The following is a 20,663-nucleotide window of genomic DNA, read 5'->3' as shown; positions in this document are numbered from 1 at the left end:
GCAAAACATTACTGAAGGCAGATAACAAAAGTAAAGCAACCTGGAACATAATTAAACAGGAGACAGCAAATTGGGAAACACACATTAAAAGCAAAGATGTTGAAAACAGCACCCAAAGGAACTAGCAAACTTTGTGAATGAATACTTTGGTGGGACTGCTAAGAAATTGCAAGATAAATTTCCAGACCTATTTCTATGCCAACAGGACCAGCCACCACATTCAATGGTGCTCTTTCCAACAGAGCAAGAGGTGGCACATGTGATACACTATATAAAGAATAAAAAATCCACAGTGTTAGATGATATCCTAGTCAGTGTGCTAAAGAAATGTGCACACTACTTAAGAACCCCATTAACAATAATAATTAATGAATCTTTCACATCTAGCTGCTTTCCTGAATACCTGAAACAAGCAAAAGTAATACCAGTATTAAAAAATGGCGATGCAGAAAATGTAGAAAACCACGGACCAATTTCCTTGTTATCTTCTATTTGCAAAATAATAGAAACCATAATGAGAAACAGACTAATGAACTACCTAGAAAAATTTATCCTTCTCTGCAATGAACAATTTGGTTTCAGGCCCACAAAACGCACACTGATGGCTATAGCACAGTTTACAAAAGTCGTACTAGAAGCATTAGACAAGGGTAAGAATGCAACTGGCATTTTGTTGGATTATTCAAAGGCTTTTGATGCGGCTGACCAAAGAATTTTATTACACAAATTAGAACTATTAGGAATAAGGGGTACAGCAAAGCAATGGTTTAAATCACACCTGGAAAACAGGGTGCAAAGAGTTGAAATCTCACATATTTGCGAAAGATTGATAGTAAAACACTTATCCGATCCAATGTATATTAATATAGGAGTCCCCCAGGGAAGTGTACTGAGCCCAATCCTCTTCCTTACACATATAAATGATTTCCCACAGAGTGTCAGGCATGGAGAAAAATACTATTTGCTGATAACAGCTCTGTAGTGATTACAGTCAAAAGTTCAACACTGTTAACAGAAAAATCCACTGAAGCTCTCAGAGACATACACAACTGGTCACTAAAGAATAAAGTAACTGTAAATGTCAAAAAGACAAACAGTATAAACATCCAACTAAATAAAAAACCCATTGACATTACACTAAAGTAAACAATGAGGTACTTGATTGTGTAACAGACAGCAAATTTTTGAGGATAAATGCAGACTGTCAGTTAAAATGGACAGAGCATGTGAGAATTTTAGCAAAGAGGCTACCTTCAGCATGTTACGCCCTGCGAATCCTTGCACCAGTGTGCAATATTTCGTCTCTCAAAGTAGCCTACTTTGGGTATATGCATTCGGTCCCCAGTTATGGGATAATGTTTTGGGAGATAAGTGCTGGAAACATACAAACTACTTTCAAGATACAGAAAAGAGCTGTTTGAATAGTAACAAATAGCAGTTACAGGGCTCACTGTATAGAGTTGTTCAAAAAGTTAGAAATTCTGACAGTTCCGTGTGAATATATTTATCAAAACATAATGTATATAAGGAAAAACATTAATCTGTATACCAAAAACAGCACAATTCACGACCATGGAACCAAATCCAGACACTGTTTACATCTAAACAGAAGAAACAAGTCAAAAACTCAAAATAGTGTATTATATCATGGTATTAAATTGTACAACAGATTACCACTAGAAATAAAAGATGTAAATGATCCCCACACCTTTAGTCAAAGGCTAAAAATATTTACTAGATAATAGCTATTACACTGCAGCTGAATATTTAAAATAACTATAGACTAATGTCCATGAACATTGTACTGCATAACAAATTTAACTTGACGTGATTAGAAAAGTAGAAGTAAGTATAGGAGCTGTATATACTGTAAAGAGACATGTTTATTTTATAAGAAATATTGTACAAACATTTGATGACATCCATGCAATGTATATTGTTCTATGAATGAATAAATAAATCAATCAATCAATCGGTTGGTGATTATGTGTGCTTACTTGTCTGAATGAATGACGTGTGTTTCTCTTGTGCCTGTCTGCAGCTTAGCGTGTTATCTTTATGGTAAGTAGCAATCTATCTTTTCCTTCATTGTTGATATTCCTATGTAGAGTTTCAATTGTTTCTTTGATACCTGTGTTATATATAAATGAATATAATGCATGAAGGGGAAACATTATTGGCAAAAAGTTCTTGACCGATTTACCTAAATTTTTTTCATAATACTCTAATGAACATTTGGACAGACACAGGCAACATACAGGGTGGAAAGTATTTAAACCGACAAACTCTGGGAGGCTGTAGGGGACATAAAAACAAATATTTTTCCCTAATGTCATTTTTTCCTATGAGGTTTATTTAAACCGGTGGTGGCCGTATTACGCTCTTCAGTTGTTAGAGGGTGTATTACGCTCTTCAGTTGTAGGCAATTGCTGTCCACCAGTGTAGTAGTGCATTGTCTCTGTTTACTAATGGAGCGATACACCTGTAGTGAGTACTCTGATATGGTTGGTGCATACTACGTAGCGCACCACAACGGACGAGCTGCACAGCAGGTTGATCAACAACAATATCCTAATCACCGTATCCCACATCATACGACCTTTGCTCCTGTGTACCAATGTCTGTGTGAGACTGGGTCATTTAGCAGATTACCTGGACAGGGACGCCATCTCGCGGTAAGAACACTGCAATTTGAGAAAGCTGTCTTGCAGCATGTGGAGTGGGATCCTTCAACCAGCACTTGTGCAGTTGCATGTAACATGGGTATGACTCAGATGAATGTAAGAACAGTCCTTCGAGAGCAGTTGTTACATCCATTTCACTTACAGCGTGTCAACAACCTGGAACCAGTTGATTATCCACCCAGAGCACAGTTTTCGCAATGGTACCTGGAACAGTGGGAAATGCATCCTACATTTCCATCCTCTGTGTTGTTTACTGATGAAGCAATGTTCGGGCGTGATGGAGTCTTCAACATGCACAATTTGCATGTTTGGAATGAGGGTAACCCATATGCCGCAGTTATTAGCGCTCATCAAGTGCGGTTGGTTCTTCATTACTGTGCGGGTCGGTGTTGTTGGGGACTGTTTAATTGGGCCGTATTTGCTACCTAGGCCATTAAATGGCAGGCACTATTACAATTTTCTCACCAGAGCATTGGCAGAATTGCTAGAAGACGTCTCGCTCCCTACAAGACAACAAATGTGGTTCCAATATGACGGGGCGCCGGCACATTTCAGTCGTTGTGTGTGTCGATTCCTGGACCGACGGTTCCCAGAAATGTGGATTGGCAGAGGTGGTCCTGTACCATGGCGATCGATCCCCAGATATGTCCCCTCTGGACTTTTTTGTGTGGGGAGAGATGCACAACCTTGTTTACGCAAGCCCTGTTGCATCAGAAGAGGATCTGGTTGCCCGGATAGTAGCAGTAGCAGGAACAATTCAGGATATTCCTGGGGTTTTTGCCAGTGTCAGACAGAATATGATCAGATGGTGTTACCTTTGTTTATGTGTCAATGGAGGCATTTTTGAAAATCTACTGTAATTGAAATTGGGTTGTGTTAATGTGTTGTCTCTTGGTCATAAAAAAATGGAAAAGTGTTTGTTGGTTTAATTAATTTGCCACCAGAGAAACCTTTCTCTACCGGTTTAAATACTCCTCATAGGAAAAAATGACATTAGGAAAAAATATTTGTTTTGATGTCCCCTAAAACCTCCCAGAGTTTGTCGGTTTAAAAACTTTTCACACTGTATATTTTAAATGCATATTGTACATAAATATGTATGTAATAAACATGGGCAAAACATTGTTAACAAATATCTTGAAAATTTCTTGACCAATTTATTTCCTGTTTGTACATGATACTCCAATAAAACTTCAGAGCAACATAGCATATATATTTTTAAAAAAATAAAAGTGCTGCACTGTGAATATGTGTGGTTTTGTTTTCTTTCCCACAGTCAGTTTTAACTTAGATACCACACCATTTTAATCGTTAGACAGATTGTTTCTTCCACATATATTCTTTCTCCTTGTATGTCATTTTAAACAAAAATTGTGTACACAACAGTGTATTGTTTTGTTTACTTTGTCACAGTCAGTTTCAAAAGGAATGTGGTATTAATGTCTTACCAACTTTTGATTAGAATGCTGCTATGGAATATGAATCATCCAAAACTTTGTGGTCCTACCCACTCATCGATTAAAACTATGAGAAATACTTTAATTGAAGTTATTATCCTCACAGATCCAGCAGCAGGAGGGATGTCTCATGTACCCCTCGTGTTAATTATCCCTACCATTTTACCCATTCATTTTAAGTGACTTCATTTCCCAGTCAAGATTTTGTTTGCAATAACAATAAACAATGCTCAGGGTCAGGGGGAAAGAGGGAAAGGGGAGATGAACAGAGTATGGCAGGGGTAGAAAATGGCCTGTGAAAAGGGGGAGGGAGGAGGAGTAGGAGATGGCCAAAGAAAGAGGGGGGAGGGGGGAGGAGGTGGCAGACAGAGAGAGAGAAAGAGGGGGGAGAAGATTAGGAAGTATTTACAATCACCGTATGTATCTAGCAATTGCAAAGCTTTGTTGGGTTTGCAAGTTACATATAAATACATGTATTGGATCAGCAATTAACAATTACCACTTATCTTTCTTTTATTTATTTTCTCATCTTTCCTTAAAATAAAGACACCAGCTCATGCAATTCTAAGGTCAGCATTAGCCTTCATAAATCAGAATCAGGATATGATGATTCAGTATTCTGAATGGTAGTTCAGGAAAATTCCGCCCAAAGATTTAAGTAGTTCATGTCACTATAAAACTGGTAGGTTATGAATTCTTTAATTTAACTTAAAAAGAAAGTATTGTAAGCAGTATGCCTTACACTTCAGAAACTATATAAGTTGCCTCTGATTTGGCACTCAGTTCCCCAGTCCTTTGTTGACACAAGTTAAGCCACTCCAGAAAGCAGAGAATGTCTTCTTTGAAATGAGACATTTCTGTGTGATACAATCAGTTTGACAGTACATCAACATTTGACCTGTAATTATGTTGTGCCAACCAGTAACTGTAATTATTTTAATTAAGATGAACAAGCAAACTGGTTAACTTTTGAAAAAGTCTGCTTTACTCAATGTACGAACTTATGTGTGACAAAAATATCCAGGAACTGATAGTGTTGCTGTTTTGTATAACTAACATATTTAGTTGACAATAATAGAAAGACTTCAGTAAGAGTACTAATGGGTAAGCCTGACAGCACGTAGCACATAAAATCAGTATCCAATTTCATTACAGGGGAATTGGTACATTGACTATGGATGTCCCTTACTTTAGAAAAAAATAATTCAAAAATCCTATTGTGTTGTATTGAGAGAATGGATACCAAGCTCCTTGATCAAAACAACTGGCCCATAGTCATGGAAAAGTTTCACTCAGATCGGTGTAAGGTTATACACTCCACCATGAAGATTCGTTATCTTCTTTGAAAATAACCCTTTTACAAAATTCCAAAATATAACACAGAAACGTTAAAAAATGAAGAAATTAAACAACGGTTTCAAAGAGCATTGCACAAAGATAGCGATGGCATATCCACAATAAATAAGGAAGTGGGATGGGAGGAGATCAAAAACGAAATAGTTGAAATAGCAAAAGAAAATTGTCTCGTGAAAAGAGTAAGAAGACATCCATGGTGGGACAATGAATGTGATGAGAACCTGGAGAAGAGACAGAAATTGTGGCAGAAATGGAACTCCACAAAAGATCCTCAAGATCTTGACAATTTTAAAACCCAGAGAAGAGAAACAGCTAAGCTTTTCCGTAATAAAAAAAGAAGACAATTTCAGGATAACCTAGAACAGATTGAGGAAGACTTTAAAAGAAATAATTCTAGAGATTTCTACAAAACTTTTAGAAAACAGCTAACCAAATACCAATCCCCAAATTTATGTTTTAAAGATGAAGAGAACAAGCTAGGTTTGACAAACAAGACTAATTGTGAAATATTAGCAAAATATTTCGAGAATCTACTAAATTGTGAACCACCCAAAGATAAAATGAGTTTTGAAAACCACCGCAATACTAATACCGAGTCAAAACCTCCAGACGCTGAAGAAATAAAACACATAATACACAGTCTAAAAAACAATAAAGCCCCAGGTGAAGACTCCATAGTACCAGAAATCCTAAAAATAATGGATACCAACCTCCCACAAGTTTTGGAACATATGTTTAAGAAGATCTGGGACGAAGAAAGAATTCCTGAAGACTGGCAGTGTGCCCTGATACACCCACTACACAAAAAGGGGGATAAGATGAATGTTAATAATTATAGAGGGATCTCGCTACTACCAGTAGGATACAAAATTTTGTCAAGGAAATTACTTCAAATCGTGGAGCCAGTTCTGGATAAAAGAATAGGTGAATATCAAGCAGGTTTTAGACAAGGTAGATCCTGTGTTGAACAAATATTTAACCTGAAAACACTAATTCGTTACAGAATCTCAAGAGGCCAGAGATTTGCAATAGTATTTGTAGATTTCAAAAAAGCATACGACTCGGTAGATAGAGAAACATTACTGAAAGTATTGGAAGAATTTGGGGTCGATACGAAAACAATTCAAATTATCAAACAGACGCTAACAAACAGTAAGGCCAAAGTTAAATTTATGGGTGAAATTTCAAGGAAGTTCGAAATTAAAACAGGTGTTAGACAAGGTGATGGTTTATCCCCAATCCTCTTCAGCTGCGTACTGGAAAAGATATTGAGAATATGGAAAGAAGAACTCAAAGGCACCAAGAATGACATCAGAATTGGAACAAAAAAAGAAAAAATAGAAGTGGACTGTTTAGCTTTTGCAGACGATCTGGCAATAATTACAGAAAACGAAGAAATAGCTCAGAACTACCTGGAGAAACTACAAGAAGTTTCGGCCAGAGCTGGACTGCAGATTTCATTTGAAAAAACCGTGTATATGTCTAATCATAGAAATAACAAGAAAAATCTTATTACTAAATACGGCAATATTAAGAGAGTAGAAAAATTTAAGTATTTAGGTGAAATAATTCAAGTGAATGGTTTAGACAAGAGTGCAAACCAGGCGAGAGCAAGGAAAATGGAATTTGCTTTTCAAAAAACCAAAGACATATATAACAAAAAAAAACATTTCGATTCAAGCTAAATTAAGACATTATAAAACTGTCATTAGACCAGAATGCCTGTATGCATCGGAGTGCCTAACTCTTAACAAAAAGGGGGAAATAGAAAACATGGAAAAGAAAGAAAGGAAAATTTTGAGAAAAATATTAGGACCGAGAAAGATTGGAGAAGAGTACAAGCTAAAGAGTAATAAGGAAATATACAAAACTATTGAGAAAGTGAGTGAGGCAATGCGTAAACGCAGACTAACGTTTTATGGTCACCTGTCGAGGATGGATGGAAACAGACTAACAAGAAAAGTGTTTGAACATAGTAACAGGAACGAAAAAACCAACAATAAATGGATACAGATGGTGAAAAAGGATTTGGCCTATTTTAATGTCACCCGTGAGTCAATCAGGGACAGGGAAAAGTTTAGACAAATAGTGAACGAAATTAAGTGTTTTCCAGAAGAAACGAAACTAAAGAATAATAACAGGAAATGGTCGGAAGAGCGGAGGAGGAACCACTCGAAAATGATGAGGAAATATTGGGAAGAGAGAAAAAAAGATCAAAAAGCCGGGCAAGTGAATTGTTGAACGTGGTCCAAAGATGGCCGAAATCGAAAGAAGAAGAAGAACAGTTGGGTAGTACTTAAATGACATCAGATATTTGCACTATGTCAAAATACTAGTACATAGGTGGAATATACATTGGCCATCTGACAGCATCCAAAAGACAATAATAGAGACTGACTATATGGCTCAAGCACAACTTACTTTTATACAAAACAAAGCAATCGAATACATTATTGACTGTAAGATTTACAAAATAACAATTGAAAGTCACAAGATGATTTTAGTTAGTTGCAACAAAAAATGTGCTTATATTGCCCTACATGTTCTGATATTCAATTTGGAAATGTTCATGCAATTTCATATAAAATTTCAAAGAATTTCCAGTACAACTATTTGAAGTACATTTTAAGTTAATTGCAAACAAATCACTTTGAATAAAATACCATTAACAGTATTTTGGTTCGCTCTCAAGTAGAACTATCATTTTAAATGATCATAATGAATAAATACTGTAACTTTTCAGAAATAAGGGATAGGTAAATTTTCAAGAATATATTCATATTGTGAAATTTCAAAGACGCATTATTAACAAATGACTTATTCCCCTTAGTTGCTAGTACGAATTGGGGAGTATATTAATGTGAAATTTAATCTGAAGTAGAAAACTCATTTGCAGTAATTTTTAAAGGGCAGTTTACTTATGGAACTGGGTACAGGCATAACAATATAAAATCCAGAAAGTTAAAAATTCAAGCTAAAATGACCTCTTCAGAGGATGATGACATGAGGAAGGATTTTCAGAGAGGGATGGGAATGTAGTCCCGTTTCAGTGTGAAGCCCTATGACTTGATTTTTTGGAATTTAAAACATTGTCCTACTTTTTCCTGCTGAAGTGGTCAACTAGTTGGCAAGGGAGCAACTGATGCTTTATTGTTGAAGTTGCTGTACCAAGCTTTAATACTACTGGAATTGGCCAGTATCTCACCACATAACTGGTAATTTCACCCCACGCAACTGGAAATTTCATATTAACTAATAGTAGAGGATAGGTACCATGCTACCAGAAGACAAACTGCTCCCATTCTTGAATTGTGAACCCTTTTTTGTTTTAAGGATACTGTTGCTTATGCATTCCAGCCACATTACTTAACCCTGCAAAAACTACATCCAACATTCTGGCAACAGTGTTTCTATGTTAAAAGCAGCATAAGTTCTTAATAGAAAAGACTTCTCAGAGCGCATGTGTGCACCATGCTTATATTTATTACTAAACACAACTAACCTGGGGGCTGAGAAGGGGGGGGGGGGGGGTAGACATGGTCACCTTGTTAATCTTTCATATAATTATTGACAGAATTTAAAATGCTATCATAATCTGCTCATTAAGAAATGAGGCAATTATTACAATTAGAAACTGTGTATATCTCTTGATGCAACATAGCTCACAGCATGCAGAAATACACAGGCTATATTCATCCAGTACTTGAGAATGAAAGTACTTAGCAACTTCCAACAAACTAGACACACAATTTCAAACTATATGAAACGTTTTCTCACTGCCAGCCCCTGCAAAATAATGAAAGAACAAACTTTTATCGCTTACTACATCTTTACAATTCATGTAGTAAAACTTCAGCACCAGGCATGATGTTTTAATTTATTGCTTGTTTACTACTAACTCCATTCACAACACATTTTGCGGACAGTACCCAGATGTGCTACTGAATTTACCTTCAAAATCATATCATTGTATGATGCACAGTTCAGGAGAGATGACATAAATATTGAGAAGTGTGAAAACTAGCTTTTGCTTGAAATGGAGTGCAAATTACCCACATTACACTTGTCCAGTATTTAATAAAGAGAGCATTTAATGACTTCCAACAAACCTGAAATATAATTTTGTGTTTACCTTCTTAAGGTCAAGTATTTAAACATTAACAAATTACAAATACTTTAACTTTACATTTACTTTTTCAGTATTTCTCAATTTCTTGGCTAAAGTCTGTGGGCAGCTATTTCAATACTTGTACTGCAATTGAAATTGCTCTTTGTATGGTAATAAAATAAGCTAAGTGATAATGAGAATAATTTTGACGTCTTAGCTAGTAGTCTTTTGTATTGTAAATCATTTGGACAAAATTTCATTTCTTACCACAGATACCATTGAAGTTAACATTCATTTGAATTATAATTGAGTATACATAGAGATTTCAGGTTCCTATAAGATGTTTCATTAAATACATACAGAATATTCTTGTTCCATGCTATAAGAATTAAGAGAGTTGCAAGAGGACATCATCACAGGAGATAAAAAGTAAGAAAGAGAACAGGGGCCAGGTAGAAAGGTAACAACAATAATTTATTTCACACTGAGACCAAAACAAGATACTTGTTGGAAAGCTGTTTGTCAGCTGTGGAGCTCATAAACATTGCTGCTAGAGTGGAGAATATTAACTGTTTGGTGATGCAAAAAAAGTGCTGTCTGTATGGATTTACATGCTGTCCTTTGCTTCATTTTCAGGCATAGTTACCATTGAGGAGAGGTTGTAACCATTCCTGTCATTTAGTGATGATTTTGTTTTTCACTAAGCAATAAAGTTTTGCCATTTTCTATGTTGTCTGCTTTACATTCCACAATTTACTACACCAGTGTTTTAAATGGCATGCTTTATGACTAACTGATTCCGAATTCTGCCATATGTGAAGTTAATGCATTGTAACACTCAAGGAATGGAGTGCTAGCAGAGTATTTCTTGAGAGAGATTGCACGTTCTATGACTCAACATTTGTGGGAATACACAATGATCTGTGGAATTTTGAATAGTGTGGTCAGTTTAATAAAATGAAACCATCTCTTAAGTTCACGATGTTGTAACTGTGAATACTTAATAATATGACAATATTTCTATCCAAATGCTTAGCTATTTACCAGGTTTGTAAGAACAGCATTGTTTTTGTCATGGGAAACATATTTTTGAATAATACATGAATAGATGCATAAGCTTATGGTACAGAATTGTTTAATGAACTGTCAGCTGATGTAAGATTAGAAGTTTTGAACATTTGTACATTGGTGAAGAAGTCAGTAGCTTGCTTTAGTAATGACAGTTTATAAAGTTCGAGTAAATTTCTTGGCTGTGGAACTGAAAATGCTTGTTAGTTTACTGTAGCAGAATTTACAAAGTACCAGTATAACAAATCTCCATCTTTAAAATTTTGTTATTTGTTGTGCGAAGTGTGTGCTTGTGTGTTTTTACAGAAGCCCACTGCAGTGTGTAGACAACAAACAGAAGGCTGTGCCTAGGAAAGCATCAGGTTTTTTGTGGAGTAAAGTGACATAATTTGTTATAGCATTAATAATTGTTTGTATCTGATATTTCAATTAGAAAAACTGCCTAATAAATACTCCATTGCTAACAAATTGGTGCTCATTCTAAATTTCAGAAGGTGCTCTTTCAAACTAGAATTTGCAACACATTGTGGCTGTATATCCCAGTTTTAAATTAAAATAACGAAAATCTAATTTGGTAGGTCAAAGGCGGTGCCTAAATGCAAGATATGTACACATTTTAATTAGTATTAGCAGCCTAAAAAGGGGACACTACAGTTTTTTATATAATTGTAGTGCAGAAAAAAGAACAGTTAGGCATCAATTGTGTGTTGTATATTATTCCTGTATAAGATACAGTTTGCCATTTGGATCCAATAATTTCATTTAAGAATTCTTTATCCATCCCACTAACAGTGATACAAATTGGTGTAAAATTTCACCTTGAATATCTGTGCCAGTACATGTGCAAAATCGTTTTGTATGTTTGTGGAGAAGATACACCTGGTATGTCAACGTGATTATCAGGTAACAGACTGTATTGTATTAACTTATCATTCTGCAGAAACTTCACTGTGCTCCAAAGAAGAAAATAACTATTGCAAGCTTGTCTATGGACAGTGCAACTTTCTTGCTGCCCAGAACATATTTTACAAATGGGGTTAAGGTTAATGAGGATGTGCAACCTAGTTAACTGGGTGGAGTCTTTATTGGCAGTCAGCTTTTATGCCTGACCTGTTGCTAATGAGGAAGCAGCAGACACCAGTGCACAGGGGACTATATAACCATTGTCAGGACATGCAGATCCCTCCAGTCTTTTGCCACTATGTCTGAATGGTTTAGAACACTGCCAGTCGAGAGTATACATGGCCCTTTCTTGCTGCAGTTAGTGGAACATTTACTGAAAGAGGCAGTTTTTGGTGGTACTAGAAGAGAGGAACCAGTTGTGAGGTGGCGAGATCCACAGCGACTTCGTGACATACTTCATCTTACTCCTACAGATAAACCTGCTTCACATGAAGAACTGCTTCAGGATGTGGCTGATATTGTGAGATTCAGCACCAAGACTGGGCACCCGTACTTCATTAATCAACTGTATTCTGGGTCAGTAAATATATCCATTAAATTTCATTTCTTCATTATCATTCAGTAATGATATTTACAAAAAACAACAAGCTTTTGGGAGATACTTGTTCTTCATTGTTATAGTGGTATTCTCACCTTTAGGGAATGATTGAAATATTTCAGACAGATAATATTATATAAGATAGTTTGACAAGAAGAGACTATGAATTGTAGGAGAAAGAATAACTCTGATATCACTCCTAATATAAAATTTTATTTATTTATTCTTTGACTTATTTTCATGATCCAGATGCAGCAAATATAAAATATCAAAATACTGTTCTACATTGTATTTTTACTACCTTTATTGTTAAGTTTGTAATTAAGACATGATTGATGGTAATGATATAATAATTTTTCATAGAAACGTTTTATTTAATTAAGTATTCCAGGTATAAGATTAAAGAAAACCACATGCACAGAAAAATCCAGCCCCGCTGATGATTAGTTTCAGGAGTGACCCAGTCCATTTAAGAGCCATATTTCTCCTACTATATGAAAAACATATCCGCAGCTCATGGTCTCACGGTAGCATTCTCGCTTCCTGAGCACGGGGTTCTGGGTTCAATTCCTGGTGTGGTCAGGGATTTTCACCTGCCTCATGATGACTGGATGTTATTGTGTCGCCTTCATCATTATCATTCATCCCCATTACGGTCAGAGGAAGGCAATTGCAAACCACCTGCCTAGTACGGCGGCACGGGTCTCCCGTGATGTTTCCCTATGTTCTGTCAGGGAGTACGGGAATTCATCATCATAAAAAATATATTGGCTTCTTTCTAAGTTATGTGATTCAGAAAATATTAGTATTAAAATTTTTCTTTCATAATCATTCTAATTCTAGAATGCAAGCATTTCAAAAATCTAATTTTACCAACTTGTAGCACTAATTTTTCTTCATTCAAAAATTTATACTTTTTCTAGAAAATTCTTCGCAGACTTTATGAGAAAACATGGGAGAAATTTCACACCTAAAAGTTCACTCAGAAAATACAAAATTGTGTTAATTCAATTCAATTTATTATCATTCATTTTATCGTATACATGACATAGGAATTGTCATATAGAAAGAAAAAGAGCATGATTTGTATTTTTAACAATTAAGGGAAATAACATTTTGTTAGTTACACTTTACATTTTTTGTCTTCTTTTTACATGAAAGATGAAAAAAAAATTACAAGGTTTATACAAAGAAAAATCCAGTAAGGGGAATAACGTTTTCTTAATTACACTTTAATATTTTTCTTAATTAAAATTCACATATTTTGTCTTCTATTTACATGCAAGTTGGAGAAAAATGGAGGATTATGCAGACAAATCAAAAGATGAGCACTATCCGTTTAGATAGCAAAGAAATTCATCAACGTTATAGAAACTCTGACCTAATAGTAGCCTCTTTAATTCTTTTTTAAATTATGTAAGTTTTGTATGCTTTTTATTTCTTTTGGTAAGGCATTGAACATTATTTTGGGAAGATAAATCACACTATTTTGGTCCAGGTATTTTGAATGTATGTTTCTATGGAAATTGTGCCCGTTTCTGGTCTGATAGTTGTGTACTTTGCTGTTTAGAGAAGAGAATTCTTGATTTGACTTTAGGAAACATACTGATTCATGGATGAATAAACTAGGGAGGACCAAAATTTTAAACTCCTTAAAGAGTCGTCTACATGGATCTCTGTAGGCAACACCCTTCAGAATACAAATAGCTCTCTTTTGGAGCTTAAAACAACTTTTTGCGAAACCTGTATTCCCCCAAAATATAATACCATATCTTAGATTACTATGAATGTAAGAGTAGTAGGCACATAGTACTGTTTCAAAATTGCAATTTTCTTTAAGTTTTCTGAATATATAACAGTGTTTACTAAGTTTTTTATTCAATAGTTCAGCTTTTTTTCCCATCGCAAGTTACTGTCCAGCCATACACCTAAAAATTTTGTAAAAGAAGTTTGTTCTATCAGACATTTCCCAATCCCTACTCTTATGTTATTTTTTACTTTGTTCCTTATGTGCCTAAGTTCAACCAAGTGGTTTTTCTGTCATTTGTAATTAAGTAATTGTCTTTGAACCATTCAGCTGCCTCATTCATTGCTGAAGCTATTTTTTCTTGTAGGTCAGCTTCACTAACTCCCTTAATAAAACAGCTCGTATCATCTGCGAAAAGTACTGACTCTGCTCTCATTAGATGGTTAGGAAAATCATCAATAAAAACTAAGAAGAGCAGAGGGCCTTGAACAGAACCCTGGGGTATGCCACAGTTGACTTTCAGATATGTTGAGTAATATTTTGTGCCATTATGTATTATTTCAACACTTTGATATCTGTTGCACATACACGATTGAAACCAGCTGTATGCTTTTCCATATACTCCATACCAATACAGTTTCTCTAGCAAAATATAATGGCTCATGAGGTCAAATGCCTTGAATAGATCTAAAAATATTCCACAGTTTAAGTACTCATTATCCATTGTAGTTAAAACCTGTTCCAAGAAGTGATATACAGCTATTTCTGTTCAATCATGTTAATGCCATTTACCATTATACAATTTAGAATTACATGAAATAACTTCATTTCCAAAATGTATCACTGTTATCTATCATTCCTGCTTTTGGTGCTGTTATTGAATATGTAATTGGTCTCATTTTAATGTTTTGTAAGAACTGCCCTATACCTATCTTTAAATAGTATCACTGGGCTGTGCAACAGTAATTGGATATATCCATCTCTATAAGTTTTCTTAGTAAAACTTATAGAGTTGGATGTATCCAATTACTGTTCTACATCTATGGAACACAAGGCATGGGGTAAGTATCTCCACAAGGCTAGCAAATTATTCTTCAAAATGGAGATGTTTCTCAGGATATCTTGTCGCACCCATCAGTTACAAAACTGTAAGCATCACAATTGATTCATGGATGATTAAACTTCCCTCCAGTGATGAAAGTCAATTGGGGAACCTATATACTAGTGAACAGAGGCTTTTTGCTAAAGTTTTTGGTTTGCATCTGGAATGTTTATGCTCGTGTGATATTGAGCTGTGCTCAGTCTGACATTCAGCTTCAGTTTATAACATTGTGCATTTGAGTCTTTTATCTGTTGCTACAAACACACAACCTCCATTTCCAATTATCCTATCACACCTAAATTTACACTAAAAACTGACTTTTTACCTGCTAAAATTAGCAACCTAAATTTTTCTCCAGGTGCAGCATAGTGGACTGCTTTTGCCACACCTGACAACTTGTTATCAATATGTCATATCCACCACTACAAAGTCACAATGCAGATATATCAGGCATTCTCCAGGGCTAAGTATTTTGTCCCTTATACCTTTCATTATACATCAGTGATGTGTCATCAGTTTTTTCCTACTGTAAATACCATACGTATTCTGATAACCCCCAGCTGTAACGAACAACAGAATCTTCCCAGGCGTAAATAAACAATCTTGATGAAACATGGTGGATATATAGAGAGTTAAAAATAATACAGTACATTTATTTATTTATTGCCAATTTTACTTTTAAGGAGTAGAATACATGCCCAAAAGGTGGTTTGGCATATTGGGTGTAGAGGAAATATCTTCAAAACCATGATATTAAAAAAAAAAAGGCTCCATATAAAAGTTGAAATCTAATTAACATTCTTGAAAACTGTATGATCGACTTTTGTAACAATCTGGAATTTCACGAAGTACACCACTGCTTCTGATTAGTTTTGAAAAATGAAAACACAAATTAAAGCAACTTCCATGCCATGTCCATCCACATGTTGTAAAACTGGTTTCTGAAATACCATTTTTAGAAATTAAGCTGTACCCAAAGTACTGTCAGGATATTTTCAATATATCTTATTAAAATATTTAAATGTTCATTATTATTATTATTATTATTATTACTTATTTCACTTATTTTGTATATGTTTTAAATTGTTATTTTACTTTTTAATAACAAGTTTTTTAACCATTTCACATAAGTGTACTTTGTTAACTGAAAATAATAAGTAACTCATTATTGTGATACAAAATCATTACAGTAATAACTATTTGTAAAAAAATGACTAAAACATAACATTATTTTACACTGTGCACATAAAATGAATGACATTTCTTCACATAATACACATGATGAACAACACAATATGAAACAAAATTCAGAAGGATTTCAAATTGTGGTGGGTGGTCCTCTAAATATCCTGCTTCATACCAGATATATTTCAGTACATTAGAAAACCTTGGTGAAGAGAATTGATTATGTACTGGTGACAGCAGCTTGATTGTATTGTTTTTCAAGTGGAGGTTGACATGATAATCATTCAACAGAACTAGCTCTGAAAATTTTGTCATAAAGTTCTTCCAACATCGAAAGGCATTATAAGTCCAATGGCTGTGCCTACCCTTTCAAGCCTTTTGGAACAACTTGCTTGTCCTCAGGTATGATGCTCAAAATGTTTCTTTCACATTTCTCATTCCAAGAATCTAACAGTAATACAGATTTTTCTCCCGCACTGGGAAAGAAAACTCCTGTCAGATATCTTTTGATGTGGTCAGAAAGTAATTTACCAGATTTTTATGCTGTCACAAGAACATTTGGGGCTTCAAAAAGAGTTTCTTAAGTTCTTGGTCGAAACTCTCCATTAATTTTTTAAGAAACTTTGAAAATGGGATGGTCAGTGTGGAAAAACTTTTGGAGTGTTGTACATCAGCAAGGAACTTGTTCACCTTGTAATCCCAAAAGGCTCGATGGGACAGGTAGAGCCATTGGACGCACATGCCACTTGATGTTGGAAGAATTTTGTGAGAAGATTTTCAGATCTAATTCTGTTGAATGATATGATGTCAATCTCCACTTGAGAAACAATATAGGGGATTCAAAAAGAAAGTACAATTTCAGTTATTTATTACAGAGAAACTATAAAAGATAGATACATGTTGCTCACGTCACTGGATAGAGAAAGATTCAAAGTTTTGTGTTTGCACAGATGTTATACCAAACACTCAGCATGAGCACTATGCTTTGTTTGAGAAACATCAAAATCATAATCCACTTCATTTACACACAAAGAAACAGGTTCCTGTTTATTGAATCAACAACTTCAACAATTTGATTTCTTAGCTGTTGAAGAGTAGCTACCATAAGTGGGCCAAAGACTCTGCAACCCCAAAGAAAAAAAAAATCATGAGTTTTGATGCCTGGTGAACTGGGAGGCCAAAAACAATGAATGAGATCGTGTTGTCAACTTCTTCCCGTCCAACGCATCTCAGATATATTTGACTTTTCATCAGAAGTGTGTGGCCAACAGAGCTCTTCCATTTGCATGTGCAACCAACTTCCAAGGGTTTTGTATGCCAGTCATAAATCTGCTTGTTCAGCAGCTTTTTGCTGAATCAATGGCAGAATGTACGTTACACTTGAACAGTGAACTGACTTTGTGCAAATTCCAACACACAAAATGATTTCTCTCATGATGCAGACACTATGTTGCTACAAACTAACAACAGGACAGCTGTGTCAAAATTTTGAACCTTCATCTATCCCGTGACATGAGCAACATGTTTCTATCTTCTATAGTTTGTCCATAATAAACAACTGAAATCTGTTATTTCTTCCTGAATTACCCAATATAATCAAGCTGCAGTCACCAGTACATAAACAGTTCTCTTCAACAAGGTTTTCTAATGTACTGAAATATGCCTGATACAAATCAGTGTATTTAGAGGATCACCCATGACAATTTGAAATCCTATTGAATTTGGTTTTATATTGTTTAATTATGTGAGGAAATTCCATTCATTTTATTTTTATAGTCTAAATAAAGTTATGTTTTAAGCACTTCTTTACAGATAATCATTATTTTAATGCTTCTAATCATAATAATGAGTTAATTATTTTTTTCAATTCACAAAATTTGGCTGTGTGAAAGGGTAAACTGAAAAGAACAAAAAAGTAATCTAAAATGTAAAATAATAATTTAAAACACGTAAACAAAAATCAACAAAATAAATTGTTATAACGTCAAATTGAACACATATATTTCAAAAACGACACAACACATATAAGTCACAGAGCAAGTTGACAAAGAAAGACATGTGAACACGGTAACATTCAAATCAGCACTGAGTCCAAGTCTAGCGGCCACTGGCTGGCTGGCTGGCTGGTTAGGTGGTGCAGCTGCTGCACGGCTGGCAGACAGCACCGCATGTATAGGATGTGTGTAACTGTGTGGTGGCACATTGAAAGATCGGCGAGTCACAACGTAAATAAATAGATTAATGTTGAAAATTTAGATATTTTAGTTAGGCATTTTAATTAAAAACAGTCTTGGTGGAAATTTTTCTTTTATTAGCAATGGGCATCTACACATTACCTTAAAGATTTTCTTATACAGCGTTTCACAAATCATAAAGTGGTTCTGTGCCAGACTGAAGCACATGTCAAATCAAATGAACCTACAGAGACCGTAATTAAGAGAGTTCATCTGATTTGACACATGCTTCAATCTAGCACAAACCTGTTTTATGATTTTTTAAAATATTGTAAATGGAAAATCTTAGGATTATCTGAAGAGACCCTTTGAAATTGAAATGTGTTATTAATGAAAGCTTTAATTGCAACCAAGACTGTTTTCAATTCAAATATTCTACACACATCAAAAAAGTTTTGCATCACCCAGGTTCCCAGAACTCCTGAAGATAGACATTGACTGTAGATATGTATCACAAACACAGTTCCTTTGACTGTTCAGAGACGTCACTAAACCTGCAAGATGTAAACAACCATGCATGAGCAGCACTTATTAGATGGAGGTGGTCCGACAGCCGATCATTTCCAGTCATTCCACCATGCCTAGACAGGCAATACCATGGTTCGATCACATCCACATTGTTACTTTGTGCCAGGAAGGGCTCTCAACAAGAGAGGTGTCCTGGCATCTCATGGTGAACCAAAGCGATGTTGTCCAGACATGGAGGAGATACAGAGAGGCAGGGACTGTCAATGACATGCCTTGCTCAGACTGCCCAAGGGCTACTACTGCAGTGGATGACTGCTACCTACAGATGATGTCTCAGAGGAACCCTGAAAGCAATGTCACCATGTTGAATAATGCTTTTTGTGCAGCCACAGGATGTCGTGTTACAGCAAAAACTATACGCAATAGGCTGCATGATGTGCAACTTCACTCCCAACATCCATGACAAAATCCATTTTACAACCATGACACCATGCAGCATGGTAAAGATGGGCCCAACAACATGCTGAATGGACCGCTCAGGATTGGCATCACATTCTCTTCACCGATGAGTGTCACATATGCCTTCAACCAGACAATCGTCGGTGACGTGTTTGGAGGCAACCTGGTCAGGCTGAATGCCTTAGACACACTGTCCAATGAGTGCAGCAAGGTGGAGGCGCTTTGTTGTTGAGTGGAATTATGTGGGGCTGACGTACGCCACTGGTGGTCATGGAAGGCACCGTAATGGCTATACGATATGTGAATGCTATCCTCCGACCAATAGTGCAACTGTATTGGCAGCATATTGGCGAGGCTTTCATCTTCATGGATGACAATTCATGCCCCAGTAGTGCACATCTTGTGAATGACTTCCTTCAGGGTAATGACATTGCTCGACTAGAATGTGCCGGCAGGTTTTCCAGACGTGAACCCTATTGAACAGGCCTGAGATAGATTGAAAAGAGCTGTTTATGGATGACGTGACCCACCAACCACTCTGAGAGATCTATGCTGAATCGCTGGTGAGGAGTGAGATAATCTGGATCAACAGTGCCTTGATGAACTTGTGGATAGTATGCCAGGATGTATACAGACATGCATAAATGTGAGAGGACGTGATACTGGGTATTAGAGGTACTGATATGTACAGCAATCTGGACAACCACCTTTGAAGGTCTCACTGTATGGTGGTACAGCATGCAATGTGTGGTTTTTGTGAGCTATAAAAAGGGCAGAAATGATGTTCATGTTCATCTCTATTCCAGTTTTCTGTACAGAATCCGGAACTCTTGGAACTGAGGTGATGCAAAACTATTTATGATTTGTGTATATATGGTTGCTGTACCAGACAGCCTAATGAACTGGAAAATATTTTAACTAGGCATGTTGAAAATAGTTTGACTGTACATTGTGTACAAGTTATTCTCCAAAAATGATATTTCAGAAACCAGATTTATTATACATGAATGGATATAACATGAAAGCTTCTTTAATTTATGGTATTATGAAAGTTTTAATTTTTTGAAATTAATTAGTGGTGGCATGGTATTTTGCAAAATTTCAAATTGTTTCAAAAATTGATTACACAGTTTTCAAGAAAATTAATTGCATTTGAACTTCCTTGTGAAACACTTTTAACATCATGGTTGTGAAAATATTCCCTCCAAACCCAATGTGCCAAATTACCTTTAGCATTGGTTTTTCCCCTTAAAAGTGAAATTGGCAAACATGAAAAAATACTTATTGCTTTATT

The 20,663-nt window shown here is 35.6% G+C and overlaps 1 protein-coding gene across 1 annotated transcript in view; it reads left to right on the top strand.

Annotated features, from left to right (window-relative positions):
* The first annotated feature begins 11,851 nt into the window (after positions 1-11,851).
* Positions 11,852-20,663, top strand: part of LOC126457611 (cysteine sulfinic acid decarboxylase-like) — a 106,178-nt gene continuing 97,366 nt past the window's right edge. Inside the window, exon 1 of the mRNA XM_050094067.1 lies at positions 11,852-12,152. Within this exon, the coding sequence (XP_049950024.1) occupies positions 11,875-12,152 (278 nt within the window). The 5' untranslated portion in view covers positions 11,852-11,874. The remainder of the gene's footprint in view (positions 12,153-20,663) is intronic.

Source organism: Schistocerca serialis, chromosome 1 (genome assembly GCF_023864345.2).
Source record: "Schistocerca serialis cubense isolate TAMUIC-IGC-003099 chromosome 1, iqSchSeri2.2, whole genome shotgun sequence".
In the NCBI taxonomy this organism is placed as follows: Eukaryota; Metazoa; Arthropoda; class Insecta; order Orthoptera; family Acrididae; genus Schistocerca; species Schistocerca serialis.
Note: the sequence above shows the minus strand (reverse complement) of the source record. Positions and strands in the feature narration are given on the sequence as shown.